General features: G+C 42.5%; 1 protein-coding gene across 1 annotated transcript; it reads left to right on the top strand.

Annotated features, from left to right (window-relative positions):
* The first annotated feature begins 11,221 nt into the window (after positions 1-11,221).
* LOC125111331 (olfactory receptor 481-like) lies at positions 11,222-12,161 on the top strand. The gene is given in 2 exon segments (XM_047753271.1): positions 11,222-11,803; positions 11,805-12,161. Coding segments are annotated over 2 exon segments (939 nt in total).
* The last annotated feature ends 5,319 nt before the right edge of the window (positions 12,162-17,480 follow it).

Genomic DNA, 17,480 nt, shown 5'->3' with positions numbered 1-17,480 from the left:
AAACTCAGCTAGTGATGAGGAGATTCTCAGCCTCCAGGAAAAAGACTTTAGACTGTTGATTCTGAAGATGATGCAAGACATTGGAATTAAACTGGAGGCAAATATGGATAGTTTACAGGAAACACTGACCACAGATATACAAGATATAAAAACTTAAACAAGAAGAGATGCAAATACAATAACTGAAATAAAAATTCACTAGAAGCAGCTAACAGTGGAATACAGGAGGCAGAAGAGCGAATAAGTGAGGTGGAGGACAGATTAGAAGAAATTACGGATGCAGAACAGAAAGGAGAAAAAAGATTGAAAAAAAATGAAGAGAGTCTCAGGGAACTCTGGGACAATGTTAAATGCACCAACATCTGTATTATAGGGGTGCCAGAAGGAGAAGAGAGAAAGAAGGGGATAGAAAAAATATTTGAAGAGGTAATAGCCAAAAATTTTCCTAACATGGGAAAGGAATCACTCACTCAAATCCAGGAGGCACAACGAGTACCGTATAAAATAAACCCAAGGAGGAACACACCGAGACACATATTAATCAAACTGACCAAATTAAAGACAAAGAGAAAATCTTGAAACAGCTAGGGAAAAGAAACAAATAACATACATGGGAACCCCGATAAGGTTATTGGCAGATATTTCATCAGAAATTCTGCAGCCAGAAGGGAGTGGCATGATATACTTAACGTGATGAAAGGAAAAAACCTCCAACCAAGATTACTTTACCAAGCTGGGGCTTTCATTAAGATTTGAAGGAGAAATCAAAACCTTCACAGATAAGCAAAAGCTGAGAGAATTCAGAAACACTAAACCGGCTTTAAAACAAATACTAAAGGAACTTCTCTAGGCAGAAAAGAAAAGGCCACAAACAGAAACAAAAATACCACAAATGACAAGGCTCACCAGTAAAGGTATATATACAGTAAAAATACGAAATCATCCATGCAAAATTATGCCACCAAAATCAGAAATCATGAGAAGAGGATGGTACAAATGCAGGACACTGGGGATGAACTTGCAATTAAGAGACCATAAACTTAAAACAATCTCATATACATAGACCCTATATCAAAACTTCAGAATAACTGCAAACCAAAAATCTACAATTAATACACAAACAAATAAGAAAAATCAGCTCAAATACAACACTAAAGAGAGTCATCAAACCAGAAGAGAAGAGAACAAGAAGGGAAGAAAAAAGATCAACAAAAACAAATCCAAAGCAATTATAAAATGGCAATAAGAACATACATATCAATAATTACCTTAACAAGACCCACATATATGCTGTCTTCAAGAGATCCATTTCCCTTCTAGAGACACACACAAATTGAAAGTGAGATGATGGATGAAAATTCCATACAAACGGGAATCAAAAGAAGCTGGAGCAGCAATACTCATATCAGACAAAATAGACTTTAAAATGAAGAATATTTTAAGGGACAAGGAAGGTCACTACCTAATGATCAAAGCATCAATCCAAGAAGAAGATATAAAAATTTTAAATATCTACACACCCAACATAGGTTTACCACAATGTATAAGACAACTGCTAAACAACCTTAAAAGGACAAATTGACAATAACATGATCACAGAGGGGGACTTTAACACCCCACTTACAGCAATGGACAGATCATCCTGACAGAAAATCAATAAGGAAAACAGACCCTGAATGAAGCATTAAACCAGATGGACTTAATAGATATTTATAGGACATTCCATCCAAAAGCAACAGAATACACATGGGACATTCTTTAAGACTGATCACATCCTGGGTACAAATCCAACCTCGGTAACTTTGAGAAAATTGAAATCATATCAAGCATCTTTTCCAACCACAGTGCTATACGACTGGAAATCAACAACAAGAAAAAAACTGCAAAAACACAAACACGTGGAGACTCAACCACATGCTACTAAACAACCAATGTATCACTGAAGAAGTCCAGAGGAAATTTAAAAAAATACCTAGAAGCAAATGACAACGAAGATACGACACTCCAAAACCTGTGGGATGCAGCAAAAGACATTCTAAGAGGGAAGTTTATAGCAATACAAGCCCACCTCAGGAAACAAGAAAAAGCTCAAACAAACAAGCTAACTTTACATCTAAAGCAGCTCAAGAGAGAACAGACAAGACCTAAAGTTAGTAGAAGGAAAGAAATCATAAAGATCAGAGCAGAAATCAATGAAATAGAAATGAAGAAAACTATAGAAAAGATCAATGAAATAAAAAGCTGGTTCTTTGAAAAGATCAACAAAATTGATAAACCCTTAGCCAGACTTATCAAGATAAAAAGAGAGGACTCAAATCAACAAAATTAGAAAGGAAAAAGGAGAAGTAACAACGGACACACACAGAATACAAGGATCATAAGAGACTACTATATGCAACTATATGCCAATAAAACGGAAAACCTAGAAGAAATGGACAAATTCTTAGAAAAGTACAATCTTCCAAGACTAAAGCAAGATGAAATAGAAAAGATGAACGGACCAATCACAAGAACTGAAACTGAAACTGGGATTAAAAAACTTCCAACAAACAAAAGTCCAGGACCAGATGGCTTCATAGGCGAATTCTATCAAACATTTAGAGAAGAGCTAACACCTATCCTATGAAACCATTCCAAAAAAATTGCATAGGTAGGGATACTCCCAAACTCATTCTATGAGGCCACCATCACCCTGATACCAAAACCAGACAAAGATACCACAAAGAGAAAACTACAGGCCAATTTCCCTGATGAACTTCGATGCAAATATCCTCAACAAAATACTAGCAAACCGCATCTGACAATACATTAAAAGGATTGTACATCATGATCAAGTGGGATTTATCCCAGGGATGCAAGGGTTCTTCAATATCCACAAATCAATCCATGTGATACACCACATTAACAAAGTGAAGAATAAAAACCATATGACCCTCTCAATAGACGCAGAAAAAGCCTTTGACAAAATCCAACACCCATTTCTGATAAAAACCCTTCAGAAGCTGGGCATAGAGGGAACCTACATCAACATAATAAAGGCCATATATGACAAACCCACAGCGAACATCATTCTCAATGCTGAAAAGCTGAAAGAATTCCCACTGAGATCAGGAACAAGACAAGGATGTCTGCTCTTGCCACTACTCTTCAATATTGTTTTGGAAGTCCTAGCCACAGCAATCAGAGAAGTAAAAGAAATAAAAGGAATCCAAATTGGAAAGGAAAAAGTAAAACTATCTCTATTTGAAGATGACATGATACTATACCTAGAGAATCCTAAAGAGTCTACCAGAAAGCTATTAGAGCTCATTCATGAATTTGGCAATGTCGCAGGATACAAAATTAATACACAGAAATCAATGGCATTTCTATATAGTAACAATGAAAGATCAGAAAGAGAAATTAGGGAAGCAATCCTGTTTACCATCACATCCAAAGAATAAAATACCTAGGAGTAAACCTACCTACAGAGACCAAAGACCTGTACTCTGAAACCTATAAGACACTGATGAAAGAAATCAAAGATGACACAAATAGATGGAAAGATATACCATGCTTATGGACTGGAAGAGTCGATATTATCAAAATGACTACACTACCCAAGGCAATCTACAGAATCAATGCAATCCCTATCAAATTACCAAGGACATTTTCACAGAACTCGAACAAAATATTTTAACATTTGTTTGGAAGCACAAAAGATCTAGAATAGCCAAAGACATCCTGAAAAAGAAAAATGGAGCTGGAGGCATCAGGCTCCCGGACTTCAGACTATACTGCAAAGCAACAATCATCAAAGCTGCATGATGCTGGCACAAAGACAGACATGTATATCAGTGGAACAGGATAGAAAGCCCCGAATTAAACCCATGCACCTACAGCCAACTAATCTATGACACAGGAGGCAAGAATGTACAATGGAGAAAAGACAGCTTGTTCAATAAGTGGTGCTGGAAAAACTGGACAGCCACATGGAAAAGAATGAAATTAGAACACTCTCTAACCCCATACACAAAAATCAACTCCAAATGGATTAAAGACCTATATATAAGACCAGACACTATAAAACTCTCAGAGGAAAACGTAGGCCAAACACTATCTGACATCAATGACAGCAACATCTTCTCAGATCCACCTCTTAGAGTATTGACAATAAAAAGAAAAACAAACAAATGGGACCTAATCAAACTTCAAAGTTTCTGCACCAAAGGAAACCCTAAACAACACAAAAAGACAACCCATAGAATGGGAGAAAATCTTTGCAAATGAATCGACTGACAAGGGATTCATCTCCAAAATTTATAAACACCTTCTGCAGCTCCATACCAAAAAAGCAAACAACCCCATCAAAAAATGGGCAGAAGATCTAAACAGACAGTTCTCCAAAGAAGACATACAGAACACCAAAAAACACATGAAAAGGTCTTCAACATCACTCATGATTAGAAACATGCAAATCAAAACCACTCTGAGGTACCACCTTACACCAGCCAGAAGGGCCATCATCAAAAAGTCTACAAACAGAGTTCCCGTCGTGGCACAGTGGTTAATGAATCCGACTAGGAACCATGAGGTTGTGGGTTCGATCCCTGCCCTTGCTCAGTGGGTTAAGGATCCGGTGTTGCCGTGAGCTGTGGTGTATGTCGCAGACGTGGCTCAGATCCTGCGTTGCTGTGGCTCTGGCATAGGCCAGCGGCTACAGCTCTGATTAGACCCCTAGTTTGGGAACCTCCATATGACGCAGACGTGGCCCAAAGAAATAGCAAAAAGACAAAAAAAAAAATCTACAAACAATAAGGGCTGGAGAGGGTGTGGAGAAAAAGGAACCCTAGTACACTGTTGGTGGGATTGTAAATTGGTGCAGCCTCTGTGGAAAACAGTATGGAGATGCCTCAGAAAACTAAACATAGAACTCCTATTTGATCCAGCAATCCCACTCCTGGGCATCTATTCAGAGAAAACCACGACTCGCAAAGACACATGTACTCCGATGTTCATTGCAGCACTATTTACAATAGCCAAGACATGGAAACAACTTAAATGTCCATCGACAGAGGAGTGGATCAAGAAGATGTGGTACATAGACACAATGGAATGCGACTCAGCCATTAAAAAGAATGAAATACCGGCATTTTTAGCAACACAGATGGACCCAGAAACTATCATGCTAAGTGAAGTCAGCCATACAATGAGACACCCACATCAAATGCTTTCACTGACACGTGGAGTCTTAAAAAAGGACAGACTGAACTTCTTTGCAGAACAGATGCTGACTCACAGACGTTGAAAAACTCATGGTCTCCAGAGGAGACAGTTTGGGGGGCAGTGTGCTTGGGCTGTGGGATGGAAATCCAGTGAAATTGGATTGTTATGATCATTATACAACCCTAGATGTGATAAATTCATTTGAGTAATAACTAAAACTAAAAACTAAAAAGCTTCTCTAAACTAAAAGCTTCTCTACTACAATGGAAATAATCGACAGAGTGAAAAGTCGCCTATAGAGAAGAAGAAAATATTTACAAACTATATATCTGATAAGGGGTTAATTTTCAAACTATATAAGAAAGTCATACAACTCAATAGCAAAAATGCTAACCTGATTAAAAATGGCCTAAGACTTAAATAGACATTTCTCCAAAGAATACATAGAAATGGCCAGTGGGTATATAAAAGTGTGCTCGACATCATTAATCATCAAGCAAATGCAAATCAAAACCACAATGAGAGATCATCTCACGTATGTCAGGATAGCTTACCCCTCCCCCAAAACAAACAAACAACAAAAAAAAGCAAATGCAGGCAAGAACGTGGACAAAGAGGAAACTCTTGTATTAGCACTCCCGTGTTTGCTGCAGCACTATCCACAAGAGCCGACATATGGAAATAACATAAATGTCCATCACCCAAAAAATGGATTAAGAAATTTTTATATATATATATAAAAAAAATGGAGTTCTGTCATGGCACAGTGGAAGAGAATCCGACCAGGGACCATGAGGTTGCGGGTTCAATCCCTGGCCTTGCTCAGTGGGTTAAGGATCCGGCATTGCTGTGAGCTGTGGTGTAGGTTGCAGATGTGGCTCGGATCTGGTGTTGCTGTGGCTGTGGCGTAGGCCAGTGGCAATAGCTCCAATTAGACCTCTAGCCTGGGAACCTCCATATGTCATGGGTGCAGCCCTCAAAAGACAAAAGACAAAAAAAAATAAATTTTTATATATACACACAATGGGATATTATTAAGACAAAAGTAGAAAGAGATTTGCAGTATGTGAGAACAAAGATTATTTGGAGAACTTTATGCCTAATGAAATAAGCTGGTCACAGGACAGGACTTGCAGTGATTCTACTTTAAGGTCTCTAAAAAGTCAAATTCATAGAATCGAGTGGAATGATGGTTGCCAGAGGCTGAGATTAGAGTGAAATGAGGAGTTGCTAATCCATAGACTTAAAGTTTCCATCAAGGAAGATGATTACGTTCTAGAGATTTGTCGTAAACATTAGACCTATACTTAACAACACTGCATTGCACACTTGAAAACCTATTAGAAGGGTAACACTCAGGCTAAGTGTTCTTACAAGAAAATAAACATTTAAAAATAGGTCATTCTGGGAATTTCTCCTGTGGCACAGCAGCTTAAGGATCCGGCCTTACCTCTGAGGTGGCACAGGTTTGATCCCTGGTCTGGCACAGTGGGTTAAGGATCTGGCGTTGCCACAGCTGTGGCATAGGTTGTAGCTGCAGCTAGGATTGGCCCAGGAACTTCCATGTGCTGTGGGCATGGCAGAAAAAAATAGTTCATTTATCATCTCATTTATTCATTCAATTAGTACTGCAATGTTCTAAGAATAAAGCATTGGAAAAGGCAGACGTGACCCCCTCCCTCATGGAAGTCGTAGGATGGTAAGGTAAAAAAGACAGTGTGCAATTATTCACTTCAGTACCTATATAATTAAAAGTGTGTAAGTACGAAACATATTGCAGAATTCTTTGAAATTGTTCACCAGGAGAGTATGACTTAGTCTAGGGTGTCATGGGACGTATTCAACATGAAATAAATGTAAACCTGAGACCTCACATGACTAGAAGTTAGTCTTCCGTTGGAAGCAGGTGGAGAGAGGAATACAATTATAAAATGGTTTGTAGTTGGGTAAAGATAGAGAGTGGGAATATCTACTTATTGTTAAGCCATGGCCCAACGTCTGATACACAGAAAGATTTTTAAACAATTGCTTAGCACTAATTTAACGAACATCTATTTAGTGGCTCCTGTATTCCCAACATCGCACCATTACAGGGGATACAGGAGTAATTAGTCAGGGACACAGCACTTCCCTCCAGGGAAAGAGCAAGATCTCTGACTACAGGGGGTATTAATCACGTGGTGTGAACAAAGCATCAGGAGGAGGACAGGACTGAAGCGAATTTAATTCTCCTAGATGTCTTCCGGAAAGGTTTCTGGATCGCTCATCGGCCACAGCTGGGCTTCCTTACAGCCCAAAGGAGATGCGTCTTTCTAGGACAGATGGAAGCTCTCAGCATCTCCATTTCCTCACTTGTTGGAGTTGAGATGTTTGAGCTGCTAAAGCCTCCTAATGTGAATGATCAGACTTAGCTTTGTTCTGAAGGTTGTTGATCTACAGACTCAAAGGAACCTGACCTTCAGCCTAGAGAATGTCCTACTTTCTGGCCATGGTTCAAGAACACAGCCAGCATCAAGTGTGGCCACGATTTCTGACAACCTGTTAGTCAAGGTGGTAGCTGCATGTCAGGGTCATAAGAACGATTCTAGGGTGGGGAGTTCCTGTTGTGGCTCAGTGGTTAACGAACCCAATTAGTTTCCATGAAGGTGCGGGTTTAATCCCTGGCCTCGCTCGGTGGGTTAAGGATCTGGCATTGCCGTGAGCTATGGTGTGGGTCATGGACGCGGCTTAGATCCCGAGTTGCTGTGGCAGCTGCAGCTCTGATTCGACCCCTAGCCTGGGAACCTCTATATGCAGTGCAGCCCTAAAAAGACAAAACAAGCAAGCAAGCAAACAAACCAACCCAAGGCTAGTGTGAGCTTCATTGTTCTAATAGAAAGCATACATGTTGATAGATCAGAGGTGGCAATGGGGAGAAGGTAGCCCTTATACGTGAGAAACGCCTACAGCCAACAAGCCTTGTATGCATCTCAAGCGTCCTATTACAAATCTATCATACACATGGAAAATTCATGTGATTTCTTTCATTTTTGTGTGTGTGTGTTTTTTTAGGGCCGCACTTGTGTATGGAGGTTCCCAGGCTAGGGGTTCAACCAGAGCTACAGCTGTTGGCCTACACCACAGCCAGCAGCAACAACAGATCCAAGTCATCTCTTTGACCTACACCACAGCTCACACCACAGCTCAGGGCAACGCCGGATCCTTAACCTATGGAGCAAGGCCAGGGATCGAACCCGAATTCTCATGGATCTTAATTGTGTTTGTTGACTGCTGAGCCATGACAGGGACTTCCATGTGATTTCTAGAAAACATGTCCCTTATCTTGTTGATAATAATACGGCAGTTTCACTGGATGCATGTTTGTGAACTAAACTGTATTAGCAAACCCAAATTATCTTTTTTTTTTTTTTTTGTCTTCGTTGTTGTTGTTGTTTGCTATTTCTTGGGCCGCTCCCGCGGCATATGGAGGTTCCCAGGCTAGGGGTCCAATCGGAGCTATAGCCACCGGCCTACGCCAGAGCCACAGCAACGTGGATCCGAGCCGCGTCTGCAACCTACACTACAGCTCACGGCAACGCCGGATCGTTAACCCACTGAGCAAGGGCAGGGACCGAACCCGCAACCTCATGGTTCCTAGTCGGATTCGTTAACCACTGCGCCACGACGGGAACTCCCCAAATTATCTTTAAACACAGGTGACACGAAAACCGGGACCACCGAATGTAGCCCATTTCAGAAATGCCACAAATCATCACAGCCATATTGTCATGTTGCTCCAAAAATCAGCTACAAGGATAGTAAGATATTTTTCAATTTAATTAAACAGAAAATTTCATTTTTTCCTATTAGAAAATAAATGGAACCTCAGGGTATTTGAAAACATTTTAGTCATACTTTTATGTAATCACGTTTACATGCTATTTTTCTGTCCCCATAGATGTACACATGTAATTTCTCTATCCCAGTGGATTCTTGATGTAGTTTTCCAAAACAAGTGAAGTAATTAGTTTTTTAATTACCAGTGACGTGGGTGATTTTGGACCTTACCCCAAGTGACACAGACTTCACTTAAATTTGCCTTTGCATAAAATTGTTGCAAATTGTATAGCAACAACTCCTTAGAGACTCTCACTGGTGTGGTAGTGGGTGTATCACTAGTTCACACTTGTTCTTTTTTAAGAGCACAGACATACGTGCTTTGCTTCTATGCACTAGAAATTACCGTTGATTATTTCAAGGAAACTCTTCATTATTGAGCATTTATTTGTTTTAATACAGTGTTTGGAATTTTTACCCACATTATATAATTTAACACAAGAATCACATGAGGTACGTATTCTTATCTATGTTTTACAGATGAGACAGAAGATCAAAACATTTTTTGTAACTTGCCTATGATTTCACAGACAGCGAGAGGCTTGGCTAGAAACTGACCCCAGGTTTGCATGGCTCTGAAATCCATGGTATTTCTATGCATCCCTTTGCCAGCACTCAAATTCAGCTTTGAGAACATTTGCATCTTTTATACGTCTATTTTCTCTTTAGGGCCACCTGCATCGTATGGAAGTTCCCAGGGTAGGGGTTGAATCAGAGCTGCAGCTGCCCACCTACACCACAGCCAGAGCAACACCAGATCTGAGCCACATCTGTGACCCATGTCGCAGCTTGTGTGAGCGCCGGATCCTTAACCCACTGAGCGAGGCTGGGGATCAAACCGGCATCCTTACAGACACCCTGTCAGGTTCTTCACCCACTGAGACACAGTGGGAACTCCCACGCCTCTGTTTTTTTTTAAAGATAACACTCATTTCAGGTTTGAGTCTCTGTCCGGTCAAAAAGCCAGTGTGATAATTTGGATCCCCGTCCCAGCACCACTCATGCTGTCGCATCCACTGTCGTGATCCACGTGTGACGCTGAGGACACTGAGTCGCTGCTGAGAGCAGGTATGTGTCTCTTTAATTCTTCTTAAGGTAAAGCTTCTTTACAAGTGGGTTTCTCATAAGAATGTGTTGGTCTTTCAATCAGAGGAGTCATGGGACTGACAGGAGGCAATTATATGTTCTCACCTGTCCTTAATCAGAACATTATGCTGAAATGCTAGTCTTTCTTTCAGTCTTATTTCATGGCTTTCCCAGCGGGGCACTTCCAGCCCTACCTTCCTAACTACTCCTCCCCTCATCCTTGTTACATGCCCTAGATTCTTATTTCCCTGTAAGGGCTTAATAGACGCGATACAGGTAACACGTCGCCAGTACAGGTCCCCAAAAGTTTCAGCCCACTTTCCACTTCATCCTTGTTCCTCTCACTCATGCACACTGTCTAGACGCTTATTGCTTCAAACAATTCCATAAGTATGGAAAGGTGTGGCAGAGGACCTCGGTTCTGGAAGATTTTACAGCATATCCAGGATATTTAACTCCTAACAGTAGTAAAAAATTCTATTTGGCTCCTTCATCTTGAACTTAGACACCTTCTATCCCCTGGTGTCAGATATTATAACTAAGGATGTGATTTTTCTTTAGTTCCAGGAAAAGGATCAAATAGGAAAGAGATGTCAAAGTCAAGATTTTTTTTTTTGCTTCATCAGTTGGCTAAATGGAGAGAACATTCACTAAGTCAGAGACTACTGGATAGAGGGACTTTTGATACGGGCTGGAAAATTGAGATCTGGCCTTTCTATGAACACTCAGGTGGCTTGCAGTTCATATTATTACAATCAGTGTCTCTGTAAACACTTTTTTATGTATCTCCTGTGCATGTGTGAGATTTACTCTTACTCCCTGGTATACAAACAGGAGTAAAACAGTGGCGTCGTAAAGTCTCCAATTTTATTATTTTCATGAAAATTGAAAACAAAATTTGGGTGCACAAAAGTATTCTCTGAGGTAAATGCATCATGCTAAATGTTTACAAGGTTAATTTTAGGTTATGCTTAAATAGATGTATTAGCTGTGAAGTCGCTTCAGTCCGTTTGAGCTCTGGTTCTGATTTCAGTAGGCGCTGTTAAGTGAGCGGATGGAGCCTGCAAACCACACAACCGTGACAGAGTTCATCATTCTGGGACTGACAGATAATCCCACCCTGTGTGCCATCTTCTTTGTGGTGTTTCTAGGAGTTTATATCGTCACCGTCGTGGGAAATATCAGCATAATCGTCTTAATCCGGAGCAGCCCGCAGCTCCACACCCCTATGTACCTCTTCCTCAGCCACCTGGCCTTCGTGGACGTGGGCTACTCCACGTCCGTCACACCTGTCATGCTGGTGAGCTTCCTAAGGGAGACCACCGCCATCCCGGTCTCGGGCTGCATAGCGCAGCTCGGCTCTGACGTCGCCTTTGGGACCGCGGAGTGCTTCCTGCTGGCCGTCATGGCCTATGACCGCTACGTGGCCATCGGCTCGCCCCTGCTCTACCCCCCGCCCCTGGCCCCGGGGGTCTGCCTCCGCCTGCTGGGGGCCTCCTACCTGGGCGGATGCATGAACGCTTCATCCTTCACGGGCTGTTTGCTGAGCCTGTCCTTCTGTGGGCCAAACAACATCAACCATTTTTTCTGCGACCTCTTCCCGCTCGTGCAGCTTTCGTGTGGCCACGCTTACGCCCGCCGAAATCTCTCCTGCCGTCTCCTCCGCCTCGGTGCTCGTCAGCACACTGGCTGCCATCACTGCGTCCTACGCCTCCGTCCTCCGCTCCATCCTGCGAATGCGCTCCACCGAGGGGCGCAAGAAGGCCTTCTCCACCTGCACCTCCCACCTCACTGCCGTCACTTTGTTTTATGGGACCGTTCTGTTTGTTTACGTGATGCCCAAATCGAGCTATTCAGCGGATCGGGTCAAAGTGGCCTCTGTAATCTACACGGTGGTGGTGCCCATGCTGAACCCCCTCATCTACAGTCTGAGGAACACGGAGGTGAGAGAGGCCGTGCGAAGGCTGACGGCTGGAACACACTGCTGTCCCTGAACTGAGTCAGATGTACGTCTATAAACGACAACCCGATGATTTGGGGAACGTTGGTGCTGGACGTGTTAGATATTTAGCATTAACTTTATCTCTTGTATAGTGATAAATTCCCATGAATATAAATTCAATGTTTACTTCCATTTATAAAGTTAAGGACATGGATGTCTTAACATGAATGTCTGCTTGATTCAAATTAAATATGGATTTTCCAAGTTCAGAATACAGCTGCAAAATAATTTCTACTTAAAAATCTCATTTACCAATGACGGAGTCCTATTTTTTTTTTTTTTTTTTTTTTGGCTGTGCCCATGGCGAGCAGAAGTTCCTGGGCCAGGGATCGAACCCGTGCCTTAGCAGTGACCCAAGCTACAGTAGTGAACAACACCAGACCTTAACCAGCCACCAGAGGACTTCTAGAGTCCTATTTAAATGGAGAGAGATTTCGGCCAAAGACCCAATTTAACTGAATTGCATCTTGTAAGATAACGTTTGGGAAAGAAACTTCTCCCCAGAAGCGTGTATGGATGGTCACATGGGCAAAGCAAGCAGTTTGGGCACCTCCTTTAAAGGCACTGCCCACCCTTGTCCATGGAAAGTTCAACTTTGGGAAACGTTGTTGGTGTCTCAGAAAAACTTCTCTTCGTTTTTACTTTCTTTAAGTCAGAGCAAAGATCGCTATTCCTCTGTCTGCCCATTAAGAGATCCACAGGGCCACACAGAAGATGCTGTACAAATTTCAGCTGACTCCTCTCACAGCCTGTGTTTCCAGATGAGTATGAGAGCAGGATTTTGGATGCTGGCATTTCTTCGGAGTTAGTGGAGACTGGGACACTGGGCTTTCTTTCAACAAGAGTTGTTAGATAGAAAATGTGAAATTATAGTTGTGGTTTACATGAAGAAGGCTCTACCACGTATCTTGTACTGTTTCTGAAGCTGTCCACTGTCACAGCTTCTTCCCCTGCCCTTTTTGAAGGTGCTTATGACCCAGTTTGGTTGTGGGAATTGCCTCTAAATTAATTCCCTTCCTCCTGTACTCCTTTCACAATGACTTATGATTTATTTTAGCTAATACACTTTATTTGTAGCATATTAATGTCAGACAAATTCATAGACAGTTTGGAGGGATCATTTTACAAGCTGAGCTCCTATTTCTGAGTTCTTCACTGACCAGATCAAAGGAACCTCCTCCTTTTCTGCCTGGAAGCCACTCTGTGGGATTTCTCCAGTCCCGTTTCCCCGTTTCCCGTTGCATCAATTACAGGCCTATAATTCCACCAGTGCAATAATCCTGGGGTTAAAGCCAGCACAGACATGGCCCTTCGGAAAGAGGGGAGCTCCGAGGTATGACGTCAGTCTTGGAAAGGCCACCTTCAGTTTCGGGGGTATCTGCACTCTGGAGATTGATGGTTTTCATCGACTGTTTCTGTCCGTCTTCCTCCTCATGTCTCCCTGTGTTTTGCTTTCACCAGGGTTCAGGCTCAGCCCTCTGCCCTCCATCTCCCGAGGTCTCCTGGGGTGACCTCCTCTTTTCCCACGAGCTCAGCTGCCACCTGTGTGTGACGGTATCCCTGTCTCCAAATACAACCTTCTCTTTGGAGGAAAGAAGGACTTCTTCACTGGCCTTTCCCCCAAGACTCTCAAACTCAGGGTGCTCTCATTAAATTCCTCACATTTCTTCCCAAACTGTTCCTTCTCTCCTGCTCCTTTCTCCATACACGGCCAATGTCCATCAAACCTGGGACGACCCTCAATGCACACCCATCAGATGGACCGCTCCCCCCACCTTGTCCTTTCCTAAGTCTCTCTTTTTGGGGGGGAGCTTACACCTCCCTGATTGATGACAATAAATCCACACAGAGATTGTTTTCCTCCCTACATCCACTCAGGAAATTCAAATAATTGGGTCATCCAGGTGCGGGGAGGGAGGTGGCACCCTTACAGTTCTTACTGGAGGGGACAGGCACCGACACCCATTTTCTCCCCCAAGTTCTAAACCCACTGAGGAAGTGACAAAAGAGAGGGCACAGGAGAGAGAAAATATTACCCGTACGAATGAAGAGCTGATAGTAGAGAATGTGGCACGTCTCTGTGGACACAGATAGTTTTGTGTCCTGAACCCAGAACTGGACACTCTGTCCTTCTCTGTCACCGGCAGTAATGGAAACAGTCCGGTGTCCCCAGTGAGCCCAGGCTGCTACTCGTTTGCTTAGAGCATGGCCATGAGCAGCCAAGAGCACTGAGGGCCGCTGGGTCACAAGAAGAGGGTGAAGAGGGCTGGGATGGCTGTTATGGGTTGGGGTGTGTCCCTCAAAAATTCACATGCCGAAACCCTATCCGCCAGGCCCTCAGAATGTAGCTTTATCTGGGAATGGGGTTGTGGCGGATGTGATTCGTCAAGATGGAGTCGTGTTGGTAGGCTGGGCTTCTCATACAGTGTGACTGGCATCCTGATTTTAGAAAAGGACATCTTGAACATAGACAGCACACAGAAAAACATGTGGAGATAAAGACAGAGATAGGAGACATGCCTCTACAAGCCAAGCAACTTCAAAGGCTGTCGGCAAGCCGCCCGAAGCCAAACCAGAAGCAAGGAGCAGACCCCAAAGCCCTGGAAGGAACCAACCCCGCCAACACCTTGCTCTGGACTTCTGGCCTCCAGAGATAGAATATTTATGCTGCTTAAGCCACCCAGTCTGTGGTATCTTTGTTACAGCTACCCTCACAAATGAATACAATCGCGTACCCAGATTTCCCTTCCAAAGTTACCACTTAGAGCTGAGGAAGTGAAGGCTTAGAGGGGTGTCAGGGATGCTATGCTAACGATGTCTCTCCAAAAGGGGGAGAAGAATATTGAAACGGTACAAAGGATCCTCCCTAAACAGTGGGTCCAAAACTAAGGATCAAGGATATTCCAGTGGGAACAATAACAAAATAAAAACCTCCTTGTTAAAGATTTTTTTGGAGAAGTGTCCTATTTACTATTCCTGTGTATGGATTGTAGATTGCTACCTGGAAGGGAGGGATTTTAAAATATCCTAAACTGCTGTGATTAAAGGTTCTTAACTGATATCAACTTCAGGAGCATTTTCTTCTTCTGAGGTGGGCTGGGACTTATCAGCTGTTGACATTTCTGCAATTCTGTAAAACACTTTCAGTGGAATATTGGAGAAGATTGAAAACAAAGGGGCAAGAGGTAATTTATTTTTGGGGGGTGAGGAAATCACTGTAGATTGGGGTGGTGGAATTATTCAAGTGTATACACCTGTCAAAAGTTATCAACCTGTATATTTAAATTGTGCACATATAAATTATACTTCAATAAAGTTGCTATTTTAGAAGGTTCTATAAGGGAGTTACTCTTTTTCCCATTTTAATATCATTAGGCAAATACATTTATTTGTAAGGCTCAAGGAAGGCTTTACTGGAGAAATGACATTTAAACTGAGATGTAAAGAGAAAAAGGAGTTAACTGGTCATTAGAAGTGGAAATGCAGCTGCAGGAACTTTGGTGGGAGGCTGAACTCATTATCCCTGGCTCAGAGTACACTGTCGGTACAGAACAGGCATTCAACGATATCTGTTCGTTAAACATTAATTCAATGAATATTCATTTAGTGTCTCCTTTATTCCTAGCACTAGGTTATGAACTGAGGAAAGAGAGTTGAATGTGTTATGTGCTTTTTCTCTCAAGAATCTCACGACAAAGAGATGTTTCTGAAAAATGCCATGGTGTCTATTCAAGTGGTATGAAGAAAGTGCTAGTTGCCATGTTTTTTAATTTTTAAAACAATTTTTTTTGTCTTTTTGCCATTTCTTGGGCTGCTCTTGCAGCATATGGAGGTTCCCAGGCTAGGGGTCGAATGGAGCTATAGCTGGTGGCCTATGCCAGAGCCACAGCAAAGCGGGATCCGAGGCACATCTGCAACCTACACCACAGCTCACGGCAACGCCGGATCCTTAACCCACTGAGCCAGGCCAGGGATCGAACCTGCAACCTCATGGTTCCTAGTCGGATTCGTTAACCACTGAGCCACGATGGGAACTCCAATTTTTAGAACAATTTTTAAGACCTTTTAAAATAAAAATTGCATATATTTTAAAGTATTCAACATGAGGTTTTGACATACACATACATAGTGAAGTGATTAATACAACCAAGCTAAAATAAATGTCTCCTCATGATTCCTTACCTTTGGTAGGTGTGGTAAGAGAAACTTAAATTTACTCTTAGAAAATCTCCAGTGTAATATACAGTATTATTAACTACAGTTAGACTGCACTGCATCAACCTCTAGAGCCTCTTCATCCTACATAACGACAGCTCTTTCCCCTTGGACCAGGTCTCATTCCCCACCCCCCCGCTCTGGTAACTACTGTGCTAGTCTCTGCTTCTGTGAATTTGACTTCCTTAGGTTTCGCGTACAGGGCGGTCACGCAGTGTCTTTCTCTCTGGTCTGGCTCATTTCATTTAGCAGCGTCTCCAGGCACATCCATGTGGTTGCAAGGGGCACGATTTCCTTCCTTCCTTTAATGGCTCAACCGTATTTCATTAGGTCCATGTGCCCCATCTGTTGACAAGATTGTGTGATTTTTATTTTCATTCTGTTAATATGATTTTCATATGTCAAACCAACCCTGCATCCCAGGGATAATCCCATTTGGTCAAATTTAGAGACTTAAAAGAATGGATGAAATAAAAGTTTAGATAATTATATGAAGAGGCAGAGACTTTCATACGGAGCAAGGACATCTGGGAAAATGGGATGATGAGGTTTTTGAAGACCTGCAGAGACACTCTAGCCAAGTTTTAGTTCAGTGTTGAACAATAACGGGGACTGGAGAACCAGGGGTCTCTGACACCACCTATAACCAAGGATCTGCGATGTGAAACCCCAGAGGCGGGCCTTTGGGGAGCTCTCTTTACCTGTATTCACTAATACGCAACTCCCTGCTTCATCTCTTTATTTTATTTTATTTTTTTTTGGTCTTTTTTTAGAGCCACACCCACAGCACATGGAGGTTCCCAGGCTAGGGGTCAAATTGGAGCTAGAACTGCAGGCCTATGCCACAGCCACAGCAACACGGGGTCTGAGCTACATCTGTGGCCTAGACCACAGCTCACGGTAACACCGGATCCCTAATCCACTAAGCAAGGCCAGGGATTTGAACCCGCATCCTGATGGATACTGGTGGTTTCGTTAACCACTGAGCCACGATGGCAACTCCCGCTTCTTCTCTTTGAAATTCTCTTTCCTTGCTGGGATTTCTCCTGATACGTTTTGCTTTCATCCTGGAATCTTTTTATTCCACCCTCAACTA

This window comes from Phacochoerus africanus, chromosome 11 (assembly GCF_016906955.1).
Source record: "Phacochoerus africanus isolate WHEZ1 chromosome 11, ROS_Pafr_v1, whole genome shotgun sequence".
Lineage (NCBI taxonomy): Eukaryota > Metazoa > Chordata > Mammalia > Artiodactyla > Suidae > Phacochoerus > Phacochoerus africanus.
The sequence above is the reverse complement of the archived record's forward strand: the minus strand, read 5'-3'. Positions and strand labels throughout refer to the sequence as shown.